The sequence below is a fragment of the Oryza glaberrima genome, chromosome 3 (assembly GCF_000147395.1).
Source record: "Oryza glaberrima chromosome 3, OglaRS2, whole genome shotgun sequence".
NCBI classification, from domain to species: domain Eukaryota; kingdom Viridiplantae; phylum Streptophyta; class Magnoliopsida; order Poales; family Poaceae; genus Oryza; species Oryza glaberrima.
Genome location: NC_068328.1, coordinates 21,029,730 through 21,043,864, shown reverse-complemented (window position 1 = coordinate 21,043,864; position 14,135 = coordinate 21,029,730). Strand labels below are relative to the sequence as shown.

The 14,135-nt window shown below is 43.5% G+C and overlaps 1 protein-coding gene across 1 annotated transcript; it reads right to left on the bottom strand.

The window, feature by feature from the left end:
• Nucleotides 1-307: 307 nt before the first annotated feature.
• LOC127766315 (AUGMIN subunit 8) lies at nt 308-3,577 on the bottom strand. The gene is made up of 4 exons (XM_052291393.1): nt 2,570-3,577; nt 2,045-2,164; nt 1,811-1,927; nt 308-325 (listed from the first exon to the last, which is right to left on the bottom strand). The coding sequence occupies exons 1-4, from the start codon at nt 3,575-3,577 to the stop codon at nt 308-310; spliced, it is 1,263 nt and encodes a 420-aa protein (XP_052147353.1).
• Between the last annotated feature and the right edge of the window lie 10,558 nt (nt 3,578-14,135).

Sequence of the window (14,135 nt, the reverse complement as noted above, 5' to 3'; positions counted from 1 at the left end):
GGGCGGAGTGGCCGCGGCGACAGGACACGATGATATCGTTAACAAGTTCGTTTACCTCAAGCGCGACGATGGTCTATTCATATAATAAAGTTTGCTTATAGTATATTTTTAGAAAAAATAAACAGTATATTTTCAATTTTTTTTCCTGTATTGCATTAGGTAGCCCCTACGTATAATGACAAAAATGTGATGTCTACAGCTGATTGATGCAATGAGCGTAAAAATATTAATTTACTGCTGTTATTCAACCTATTTTAGTTTGGTAAGGTTAAAAATAATAACAGAGCGAACAAGCCTGTAGGAACATTTAGCTACTGTCATCATACTGTATCAACGGACATAAGATTCAGTAACTATGACTGAAGCATATGGCAACGCAAGCTCTCTTCTTCAACCTGCGGATTTGCACGATCAATGAAGATTAGCATAAGCATCGCGTTAAATAAAAATAAGGGAAAAGAATATATGCTGTTTTCTTTCATGGAACATATTGACTCAAAGCTACCTGCAATGCAGACACTCGGCCCAGCAACTCGAGACACTCTTGCAACAGAGCATGCTCTTCTCTTGCCACAGCTACTAGCTCTGTGATCAGCAATGTGGTATCATGGGCCTGGTATCATGGAAAATACTTCAATTTAATTAAAAAGTAATTAATTAGCTGCATTAATATTAATGGTAACAATTTTTTTATCAGATTGCTGCATCGAATTTCGAAAAATAAAGTTAACACATTAACTTATTTTGATGTGTTTTTATTACCATTGGAGTAAACGACCGAACTATTGTCTTGGTGGTCATAGTGAGGTCAAGCGCCTGCTGTAGTATGATTCCCATCGATGGCAGGGAGATCTTGATAAGAAGTAAAATGCGAACTTAGTAAAATACTCCATCTGTTTCAAAATATTTGACGCCATTGATTTTTTAGCATATGTTTAACCGTTCATCTTATTTAAAAAATTTAAGTAATTATTATTTTTTTTCCTATCATTTGATTCATTGTTAAATATATTTTTATGTAGGCATATAATTTTACATATTTCACAAAAGTTTTTGAATAAGACGAACGGTCAAACATGTGCTAAAAAGTCAACGGTATCAAACATTTCGAAACGGAGGGAGTATTGTAGAAGGGGCCAGTGAGAGGATTCCAAATGCTTCATATTTGTCATATATAGAAAAGTCAGAAAAAACAGAAAAATATATATTTGGAATATTCCTACTAAGGAAACGATGATAAAATCCATGTTTTTGAATTTTTGAAATATTATAACATGCTAATTCAATATCATGCTGGTGCGGAACATGTCATCTATGTCGTACTTAAACCGTCATTTGTGATAGTGAAGGGTCTAGTCATTGATGAATGATCAATAATGTGAAAAACTTATCTGTATCAGATCAGCTGTCGTAACCAATAATATCATACACCTTTAACGAGTTGCAATAACAACCTCACCTTAAGGTGCGTGCGAAAAACTCAGCCTAAGGGTGCGTTTGGCAGCTTGTGTTCACAACTACACCTCCTCTGTTTTCCACGCACATGCTTCACAAACTGCTAAACGGTGTGTTTTTTTAAAAAAAATTCTATACAAAAGTTGCTTTAAAAAATCATATTAATCTATTTTTTAGAAAAAAAAGTTAATACTTAATTAATCACGTGCTAATGAACTATCTCGTTTTACGTGTTTAGAGGGAGAGTTCCCAACTCCCCTACCGAACACAACCTAAGTGTATTCATCAACGTCTTTTTATGTTGGAAGTGCATATTTTTAAGAAATAGAGCTTTAAATGAAAAAAAAATACAAACCTTTGCGCCATTGGTAAGAGGGAGCTTACAAATGGCTGCCTGGGTGCAAACTACGGTAGAATCCAAAGCCACAGCATGCTTGCTCTCCAGCTGCCCCCAGCTTTCCAAACCTCTCATCTGCACATATTCACCATGGCATGGATGCATCATAATGTCAGAGAAGTAATCACTAAAGGATCAATTTTGACGGACAAATATCGAACTGAACAAAAACATGTACTCCTATGTATCAACCTGAGAAGAAAGTACGCAATTCAACTTGATTTTGAGCTTCTCTTTCTCGAGTTGTACACGCCTCCTTGCCACTTTACCTTGCAGCTCTGATATCCTAGCCCATGCACCCATGAATTCCACCTATATACACATAGGTTAGGAGTAAAATAAAACATAACGACATAATATACCATTTGATGAATTGATGTTTAATTTCCAAAGGCGGCCTAAAGCACATACATACGTACATTTAAGCATATGCAGGTATACCATGTATCTCAATTTGGGAAAAAAAATTAACCACTGCAAATTTTGTTAACACATTAAGAAAAAACACTATTAGGCTCGTTTTCATTTCGTCGAATACTTGAGTATTTCACTGTTCACTGAGCTGCAGGTGTTCGACGCTGAGAGTTTGGGCTGAAATCCAACAAACTAGGTATGTCACCAAACTGAACAAATTTTAGTTATTATATAGGCTCACAAATTATAAGTGTGGGTACTTATAATATTGATGTGAACGGTGCATTCTTCATATATATATACCTCGAAAATAGACAGCTTGTTCTTGCTGACGGCTTCTGCCTTGGCATTTGCGAAGCGCCACTGCAACAGCCGGCAGTGCATCATCTTCATCTGATGGCCGATCTCCCTATTACCACCTCCACCGCTCCGCCGCGACGCCGGCGAGGACAGTAGTGTTACCGTTGCTTGCGCTCCGGCCGCCGCCTTCCTCCGGCTAAAGAGATGGCCCCATCCAAGGCCTATTAGGCTCTTCGTCTTGCCCTTGAGCTCCGGCACCGTCGCCAGCGTCGTCTTCAGCGGCGAGCCGCTCCGTCGCCCCGGCGACAGCGCCCACTGCGTGTTGCTGGACCCGAGCAGGCGGGTGGAGTTGGTTCGCGCTATCAACGGCGAGTGCGGCGGCTTGGGCAGCTTCGTCGTCGTCCTCGGTGTGGAGCCGCCGCCGCCCCTGGAGGCGTCGCTGCACTCCGACCCGGAGCTGGCGACGTCGGCGCCGGCGTCGAGCCTGCGGAGGTCGGACGGCGCGACGCGGCCCGGGGTGAGCGTGACGCCGGCTGGCCTCGTGGACGGGAGGAACCGCATGGAGCGGCCGATCGCGTTCGCGTGGCCGCCCGACCTGGCGACGACGACCTTCCTCGCCTCGGCGTCCGCGTCGGCGAAGCGCGGGAGCTCGGTGCAGCTCCGCTGCCGCGAGAGCGCAGCAGGCGGCGCGTCCAGAGAGTCTTCGGCGAGGTGTTCGGCGAGCGTGGTGGCCACAGACGAGGAGGAGGAGGAGGTTGACGCAGCTGGCGCAGGGGACGGGGGCGACGGCGACGCCTTCCTAGTGCTCGTGTTGCCACTGTTAGAGGAGGAGGAGGAAGGCCATATCGTGCGGGCGATGGATGGCGCCGGATCGGGGCGCGAGACGGCGGGGGAGCGGCGGGCGCTCGGGCGGACGGGGGAGAGCGCGGCGGCGGGGAGAGGCGACCGGCCGGCGGACGACAGGTCCGTAACGGACGCCGACGCCCACCGCCTCGACGACGACGACGACATCCCTGCCTTGCTCGCTAGCTATAGCTTGTTCGTAGCTTCGCAAACACGCACGACGTGTCTGTAACGGAGGCATGCATGCGCGCACAAATACGTACTTGTTGGTGTGTGCGTGGGTTGCGCCGGCGGCCGGCGGCTGCACGTACGTTAGCGTTCGAGAGCGAGGCCGGCCAGCAGGGCAAGGTTTTCGGCCGTGCAGGACAGCGTCCGATGCGCGCGAGACAAATGGAAGAGCAAGTGCCGCGACGACTTAGTCGAATTACCAAACCCATGACGCGTATGATGGGGGAAAGTATTCCCCGCGTATGATGGCCATACGCACAAACTGTGGGAAAAGAAAATAAGAGGCCTGCTATACCGTGGGATCCTATTTGAATAGAATGATACTAGCTAGTACCTATATATCAGGTGATACCTACCAGTCATACATGATGTTTACGAGACATCAGATGATACCCCATTGGTATCAGCCGATACTCGTCAGTACTAGATATTGATATCCACCGATATCGCCCAATGCTCATTGCCTCATTGGTACCAAGGAAATACTAACCGGTACCTGTTAACAGTGAAATTTGGTAAGTCCGGAGTAATCATCGGCTTAGAGTCAGCATCGGCTTCGAAGTCCTGAGATTAGCCGATGAGAGTTATCAAGTCGTCAGTTGTCGGATTCTTGCTATATTCGGTTAAGGAAATTGATCTACTAAAGGAAGCTTATCCAGAAGAGACCGAGTTCAAAGAGAATGCGGCATGGCAAGTTATCTATTAATTAGGAATAGTTTGTTAGTTTTCTTTTCATCTTTAGAAAAGTGTGTTTAGTGTCCTATAAGGACTTTATGTTTTCCTTTTATCTTTAGGAAAGTTTCTTTCTTGTCTTACAAGGACTAGTATCTACCCATGGGTATAAATATGTATACCCGGGGTCATTGTAAACTATCTTCACGATCAATACAATTCGGTGCATCGCCACCTTTTACCTTTTCTACTTTATTTTATCGTCCGGCGGGACTTGGCACCTGACGCGGGGCTGCATCGGTGTTCGATCTTCGGCTAAGGGGTAAGTCCAATGTTCCGTCGGCCCAGGCAATTGTATCGTTTACGTCGGCGCCGTTCAAGGCTACATCAGTACATTCGACCTCTTGGATTGCTCTGGTTTGGATGATATATTTGTCTACCTATTTATCATATGTCTCTGTAAATCTAGTCTTAGCATATCAATTTAGCTATATCAGCTGCTTCTCGTTTTAGGGTTTCTGTCGGTATCGGCTAAATTGCGTTGCTAGATTATATTAGCTTAGACATCTACCACCCTGGAAACTCAGTCAACGACTTGATTGCCTAGATATTATGTTTTTTTTCATACTTAGTGCTGCATCAGTTAAGTTTGATCTACTAAGTCGTGCTTAGAACCATAATCTCTAGCCTGCTTATTGATTGCCAATAAGGGTTTCATCGGGGTTTCAGCCGGTGAGTTATCTGGACGTTGTATCGGCTCATAAGGATTGCATATACATATAAGTTGGATTTAGCCAATGACAACAAAGGTTTCACTGTTTAATCTAATCTTGTGGATTTCATGACATCATACCTCCAGCCGATGTGTGCTTTAACCTTCGGATCGATGCTTATTTATCATATCATTATTTGCCAATTGGTTTATATTGGATTATATTGTTATTTTATTACATCATCATCATCAGCCGATTGCCTTTATATCATTATCTACATTGGACATATAGCCGATTGCTTAAACCCTATCGCTATCGGCTGGTATTGGCATCTGCTATTATCGGCTATCGGCTGAAACTACTCCATCAGCTGTTTTGATCTAATATTTGCATATCTTGTCAGTTACAGGATCAAACTGACTGGCACACCCGCATCTCATCAATCTTTGGACCTGCACAGGAGTTAAGCAGATCTCCCAGGCCAATTTGTTCGATTTTTTCGTCAACAGTACCATACCTGGGCGTATAGCTTGAGGATGGTGAGCAGATCTTCAGTGGCCTGAGGGGAGGAGTGACTGTGAGATGAAGAGGACGTTAGTGATGGTGAGGAGCTCATAAGTGCCCGTGAGGAGCATGTTTGACTCCATCGCATGCTTCGTGAACCGCTTGTGGTTGGTGAGGTCGTGTGGTGAGGAGCTTCTCCATGATCTCTAGTCACCGCTCGCCCCATACAGTTGCTTGGATGTGGGCCTATTCACTACACCATGTCTTAAAATCCTCAACACAACATCTGTCGGCAAAGGCCCCGATCTACGTCATATGATCTATCGAGAAAGACCTTTATCGATGTAGGGTGTGTCGTTGAAAAGCCTGTCAGAAAAGATATCTGCCGATAGAAAGAAGCTTTTACGACACACGGTCTAACCTAGATGTGCTAGCTTTCCTGACAGACAAATCTATACCGACAGACAACACAGCAGGCATCAAGATCAACAATTGCAATATAATTAATTGTATGTGAAAGCGTCAATTAGGCCTAGGGGGGTGAATAGGCTAATTCCAAAAATCAACTAAATGCGGAAGCAGTAATTTTTGGATATTTCCGAAATTTTCGGATATATCCGAAAATTTTCGAGTCAGCACAAACACAAAGTAAATTCTAGATCTAGTTGCCTACAACAAGAATATGCTAGCACAAACAGCAACTAGACATATAGCGGCTCAAACAAACAAAGCTAGTAGAGAGGGAGGAAGTAAAGTCACCAAAGATGAAGCTCACGAAGTTGTTCCCGAAATTCGAATCCTTGAAAGGATTCTACTCTCCGTTGAGGAGCTCACTAAGAGCTGGATCTTAGCTAACCCTTTCCTCAAGAGGTTGCACTAAGCACTCCTCCTTCCACTAAGGGTATCTCTTTCCTTTCGGAGGTGAGATCCGACCTTCACAAACTTCTCCCGGCTAACCACAAGTAGACCGGTGGCTCGGGAGTAACACCTAGCCGCCTAGGAGTCCTCAACCTCCAAGAGTAACAAATGATGCAACGAACTCCTGGAGATGATGCAAGTGCTCACAGATCTTCACGAAGTCAACAACAAGCACTCACACGAACTCGAATCCACAACTCACACACACACACCAAATCCGAATCGAACACAGGTGAGAGGGGAAACAGGAAAGCAAGGCTCAAAAGTGAATCTCAACAAGAGCAAGCCAAGAGCATATAATGTCCAATGTGACCAGCAGCCCTCACAAGTGAGGGGAGGGGGCTATTTATAGCCACAGCCCAAAATCTGCTCGTTATGCACAATTATTGTGATTTTCGGATATTCCGAAAAGCTCTTTCGGATATGTCTGAAAATTCCAGCTCACCACAAAGGCAAAGTCAACTTGAAGAACCAAAAGCAAAGTCCAGAAGCAAATTTGACTCTACTGATGTTTTTCGGAAACTCCGAAAATCAGTTTCGGACAAGTCCGAAAATATACAGAACCAAGTTTGCCTTCGTAGTCATTTTCAGAAAGTCCGAAAATCTCTTTCGGACATATCCAAAAATTTCCAGAAGCGAAAACTGGTTCTGTGCATTTTCGGAAAGTCCGAAAATGATTTTCGAGAAACTCCGAAAAATTCCAGAACACTTCAAACAGAGGAGAAACACTTTCAAAAATTGATTTTGAGCACTTAGATCAGTCCTCATATGTCAATGCATCATCCCTCTTAATAGTGCGGCTTTCCTACGACAAAATGCAAGGTAAAAAAAATACAATATACCATTTGCTCATTTGCCGCATCACATCACGTCGACGCATTTGGCGGGATATGCAATATGCTAACTCATTGAGGACATAACAACCTTCACATTTGCTTAAATAAAAATGTTAGTCCTCTCTAATTACATTGTAATTAATCACCAAAATCATTAGGGGCCTAGATGCACTTTCAGTATGATTATTTGATAGCATTGGACCAGAACCATTTGTAAATTTCTGTCATTAACAAATACACACTAACCACATCAGAATTCTGATGTATTCCACATATTCTGTTGAATATGACAACAATTGTCAAAAGCGCAAGTGACAAGGTCCTTTACATGGCATGCTAAAGCAAGTTCACAAATGTGACAGACAAACTACATTCTCACTATCAATTCTGTTGCATGGAACATCTTACATTAAGTTCTATTAACATAATACTAAATATCAAGTTCTATAACTATTCTAACATGCAGTTCATTGGGGTGTAGCTCCCAGCTTCGGCCACCTGTGCCCATATTCATATGTTAGCCAAGTTGATGCCAGTTCCTGCAAACAGATCAATATGGTTGTGTAAAATACCTATAAAGAATCATCTACAAATACTTGAATACAGGTGTGTTTCCTTATGGAGGTTTAACATGCATGATGCATCCAATTAATATAGCAGATAACATATAAATAAAGTGAAGAAAAAATTAAATGTGGTACATGTAAACTAAAAACTCGAAGGAAAAAAATAAAAATTTACTTGTGCATACATGTAAATTGAAATTTGTGAAGGAAAAATTATTACATAGTGTTGGTGAAACTGTTCAGTCCAAGAAGTCCATTTCAGAACTTCAAAGACAAATTAAAAGTTGGTGAAACTGTTTAGTAGCTAGTTATCAATATCCTGTAATTAACTAGTAGTAAGATGGAGAAGTATAATTGTTTAGTGGATGCAAGAAAAGCTAGTCTGTGTGCATGTCTTCCTTGTACTCCTGCATTATTTGATTATAATATTTGGATAATTTGGCATTTGTGTTTCTAACAGATCACAAATAATAGTAAATATTTATAAGGTCTTTCTTTTCAACTCTGACCATACTACATTATCCATTGTGTTATGTATCAGCGGCTAATAATCATTCAATAGCTATGTACAAAACTCTTCAAACTCAGCTTATCTACTGCTTTCAAGTGTATCTGAATTAATGAGCTAGGATGACTGACTCCATCGAGTATGTTTTTACACTTGGCACCTGCCACCATTTGGTATGGTAGTACTAGAACTGAACACAAAACCAAGAGTAATCTTTTACGAGAAAATGTCAAATTGGCATCCGTGATCAATGCACACCCTGTCCCTTGACTTGTTACAAGATATAAATTGTTAAGTTCTCCCATCCTTTTGGATAGATAACTTTATCCTTTACCGGTGATCCCGCTTAATTACTAAATCACATGTGACAGGAAAAAAAGCTCACCTCTCCTCCCCGTCCCACTCCACCGCTCACCTCTCCTCCCTCTCGCCTCATCTCACCACCGTGCCCTCAGCTCCAGCTGGTGCCGCAGCATGTTGACCATGCACCCTCGATCTTTCATGTATGCACAGTAATATTTTTTTAAAACAAATGAAACATGCAAACACCCTATAAGTAATACCCAAACTTCAATGACGACACTCTATAAAACCACTCAAATATTTTAAATGATTTTAGAAGCATACCTGGACAATTGTCAATAATTTTAGGTCATTTTTTTAGAACGTATGATGTGAAGACATGGAAAACAAACAAGAATTTAAACGGTTGAATGGAAATAGTTTATATGGATAATATACCTATATTTACAACTGGCCTAACTTTTTTTTTAGAACAACTGGCCTCACTTAGTTAGTGTATAATTGCTAGCTTTCTCTCTCTCTTTTTTTGATAAGCTATTTTATCTCAAAAGTTTCTAGCCTTCTATCTTGTACATAGTTGATCTAAGAAATAGGTTACATAGAAGTCTTTAAATTAAAAAATGGATTGGTGACTGGATTATTTCTGTGGATTACAAATTTCATTATAGGGATAAATTATATATTTTTAAAAAATAATAAAATAATTAAATAAGTGGTTTTTACCATACAGTGGAATAAGTTTTTTTCGAAAATGTATTTTTGAGCAACTAATTCATTGAATGATTTGGTAAATAAGATGACAATATGGCAGTCAAACCGTCTACCTACCCTTTTTTTTTTGAAAATTCACCGCAGGGAGAGCTTCCCCACCTGAATTCATTGGTTAAAGAGGGGAAGGAGTACAGAGAGAGTCCAGTTATACATCAAGAGAGTGGATAGAGGAGGAAAATAGAGACTTTCATGTCAAGATTACATGACGGTCATCTAACTTAAGTCTCTCAGCCCACAAGGAAGCTTCAGAAACACACATAGCATACGCCCGGTGCAGAGAAGCTTCCTCGTGCCTGAAACAACACCATGACGATGATTCCACAGACACCAAAAACAGAGAAGATAAAACATCCTAAAGTGTTTCCTGTGGATTTGATGAGGCTGTGGGAGAGAAGCCAGCTCGCTCACCGACCCTATGCTGATTTGAATGCGGAGGTTGCCCCAAAAGGCAGCAGCAAATGGACAGCACAAGAACAGGTGCTAGGCCGTTTCTTCTTCAAAGCTGCAAAGATCACAGGTGGGAGAGGCCACAATTGTTTTCTTATGTAGGTTTCTTTTTGTTGGGAGCCGATCTTTAGCTAGGAGCCAAGCAAAGAACTGGACCTTGAGTGGAGCTTTGTTGTTCCAGATAAACTTCCAGTTAGGACAAGGTTGAAATTCACTGCATTGGGCAAGATATGTGTGGCGCGTTTTCAGAATGCCGCCCGAGTAGTTTGATCTGCGCACATCCATATTTTCGGTTGTCTCAGGCTCTTCAGCCAGGAGAGCCCGAAGGCAATCCAATTGTTCAGTCGCAATCGACGACAATCGAGGTGAAAAGTGATCTCTTAGGTCCATAGAGAGGATCTTGGCGACCGAGTCATTCTTGTCAAGCGAGTGCGTGTAGAGAGGCTCAAACTTGTCTGCGAGAACACAGTCCCCACACCAGCGGTCGTGCCAGAAAGAGGTTCGACAGCCGTCCCCCACCTGCACCGATGTGTTTTGTTGGAGAATCGGCAGGAGAGACGACATAGAAGCAAAGTGTGGGCGAGGGAGGTTTGATTCATCAAAGTAGAGCTCGAGAGCTCTTCCCAAACCCAATTTGCCCAGGTAGAATGTCCAGAGTGCAGGTGATGAAGGCTCTTGGTAAACCGTCTACCTACCTAGCAAATCAATCCTCGCTCGGCGAGTGTGTAACACATTATCTTAGAAAATTTCCACGGGAAACACTAATTAGCTAGGTTTCCATCAAGCTGTTCTAGTGTTCTTCACTGCACACAATTTCTTCATGACCATCTTCCGAATTTTGGCCATTCTCTATGATCAGCTGCCATTGAATGCATGCATGCCTCGATCTGGCGGTGATCTCAGTAACCGAATGCTTATCAGAGTCAACATATCGCACATGGCCCCGCTTTGTAAGATGATCATCAGTGATCCTTAAGCCCTTAATTAGCACAATTTTATCAAATTATTGAGTGTATTATATTATGGCACGCGTAGTATAATTAGCAAACACTAAGTTTTTTGGTCCAAAATCGTGAGAGCAAAAGGATCACGGATGGATTCGCGACGTGCTGGAACAGGGCATTTCCGGATTAGTCGTGAAGATAAGCTGATCCGAGCATTTTCCATACGTACTCCCTCCGTTTCAAAATATTTGACACCATTAACTTTTTAGCACATGTTTAACCGTTCGTCTTATTCAATTTTTTTTTATGAAATATGTAAAACTATATATGTACATGAAAGTATATTTAACAATGAATCAAATGATATGAAAAGAATAAATAAATTACTTAAATTTTTTAAATAGGACGAACGGTCAAACACGTGCTAAAAAGTCAATGGTGTCAAACATTTTGAAACGGAGGGAGTATTAAATTTGCTCGCTCATAGTACTGCTGATGTGATGCAAATATTATCTTAGTTTAATTAATTTTGTTGCACCTTCTTCTTTTTAGGTACAACGTATACAATAATCATCAGAACGCGTGATATGATATATGTACGTGCTGGTTATTACGTGACAGTACGCCAATGTCTCCAGTTAATCAGGAGCATTCATGTTTCCAACATATCAATACGTGCTCACTACACCTCCAATTATAATTCGGCACAGCTAATTTGGACAGCTAGCTAACGTACGGGTCTTCGTGCGTACCAAGAACAGGCTATAAATGTAAGCCCTCAGTTTCATTCACATTTCCCAACTCCTCCAGTGACAGTGAGTGAGCCGAGGGTTTTCGATATCTGGAGCAGACTCATCGCTATATGTCTTACGTCTTGTTTAGTACTAAACTTTTTTCTTCAAACTTCTAACTTTTTTGTCACATCAAATTTTTCTAAACACAAATTTTCAACTTTTCCATCACATTGTTCCAATTTCTTCAAACTTCTAATTTTATCGTGGAACTAAACACAGCCTTTCCCGACTATTCAAAACACCGGAGCGAGCCCGTGACGCTGACGCTGTGAACTAGCCAGCCATGGCCATGACTTCTTCTTCTTTTTCTTCGTTTTCTTCTTCTTCTTCCTCATCCTGGTGCACACTGAAACAGTCACGCGGCATCTGCGTGGCCCTCCTGGCATTGGCTTGCTGCCTAACGTGCGCGCACGGCGCAGTCGAGGCGCTGTACGTGCTGGGTGACTCGCAGGCGGACGTAGGGAACAACAACTACCTGCCGGCGTCGCTGCTCAAGGCCAACTACCCTCACAATGGCGTCGACTACCCGGGGGGCAAGCCCACCGGCAGGTTCAGCAATGGCTACAACTTCGTCGACTTACTCGGTGAGTGCGTGTATATCTCAAGGCCATTCATTAGCTAGTTAATTATAGTACGTTTATTGGTAATATATATATTGAGTCAAAAATATATTTTGATAGCTGATATTTTTGGGATAATCGCAAAAATCCCTCTAGAAATCTATCAAATATAAGTACGATATATATATAATTGTGTTGTAATTATAATATACTACTAATTCGCATGTAATTACGTCCCTAAAAAATCCAAAAGTTGTGCTGGCTTAGTGGGGGCTGCCTGCGGTTGTCAGTTTGACCCTCACCTCGCGCAATGTCCTCCGATTTTTACCCAAATACAACACGCATAGATCTTATAGCCCATTCGGTGGCTGAAAATTTGATACGATTTTTTTTTTTGTCGAATGTGAAATAACTAGGCCGTAAACTTTTTGGTGTATTCGGATGCACCCACATTCTAGCTCACCCATAGACATCCAGGCGGTTGCTATAAATATAGCAAGGCACTATTATTCCCCGGGTGAGGGGGTTCACACTTCACAGTACATCACCGTGGCGTTCAGCCCTTGAGACGCCAGCAGAGATTTGGACTGCCACGTTCTCGCCACTGCTGCGCTTTTGTGAGGACCGCGCTACCAAACTATGACGCGCGAACCTCGTGTTAGGTGAGGCCGCGTGATGGGCGGAGCGACGGGATAGAGTCTGCATTGGACCTGCGATGCTGTCCGGCCCCCACACGGCACACCCCCACTCCGACAAGCCACCACGGGTACCTCTCCCAACTCCGGTAAGAGAACAAAAGGGGCAGCAACGGCGAGATGGGGAAGAGGGGCCTACCTTTCCAGCACTCCAGGTCTGGCCCCTAGGAGCCCTCGTCGTTGTTGCCTTCTTGTCGATGAGCCGCCAAGTCCGACGTCGATGCCCGCCGTCATCGACCTCGTTCTCGATGTGCCGCTCGTCGCCCCTGCTGCCGCCAACCAGAGAAAGAAGAGAAGACGAAAGACGGAGGAGAGGCACGTAGCCTTGCAGACCTCGTCGGCACGAGCCGCCGCCGGATTCCGAGGGGCGAAGCTCAGCAGCGGCGTAGGCCCAAGCCACCGCGGGGACCTCGCAGCCCGTGCACTACGCCACTACCCCAATCTGGTCGGCGGTCACCCCGATCTACTCATCGCCACAGGCGTCAGCGACGGGGAGGGGAGGGAGAGGTGTCATCAACAGGGAGGGAGGGGAGAAGAACCGGTGACGGAGAGGGAAGGAGAGGCGCCATCGACGGGTTGGGGAGGGGAGAAGCGCTGACGACAAGGAGGGGAGGGGAGAAGCGGCGGCGATGGGGAGGGGAAGGATAAGCGCAGTCAACAGGGAGGAGAGGGGAGAAGAGCTGGCAGTGCCTCCGCCTCCCTAAAAGTAGCAGTTGGGAGGAATCTATACATAATTTCTGACTTTCGAGGTGTAAAGTGTAAAATTTGGATTTCTTTGTTAATAGAGAAATAGAAAGGGCTAAAATAGAAAATATGAGGGGCTAAAACAAAAAAACGAAGCCACACGTAGAGACCCATGCACTGTGGGAGACAATTTTTTTTAAGGTGTGGTTTTAGTCCATGGCACGTGAGGCAGGGCAAATTCTTCTGGCGCACTGTGAACGTCCTGAGCACACGCTATGATCATTATAAATGATCTCTTGTGTCAGTGCCTATATGCATGTACTACTTTCGCAAGATCTATAATTCATAGAGCATGGCCAATAATAAGGTAATTTGGCTCCAATTATGTCCAACTCATCTATAACTTACTTTGCAGCTTATACATACAAAGTTGTATTGTTGGGTCTTATATGCTTCACATCACTATAAAAAAATTACAGCATCGATCCTATATTACAATTTTTACAGAGCAGAGCATTTCTCTCACTCTGTCACGCCCAATGTTTTTATCTAGAGACGCGTGTTGCAGCCCGATGATAAAATT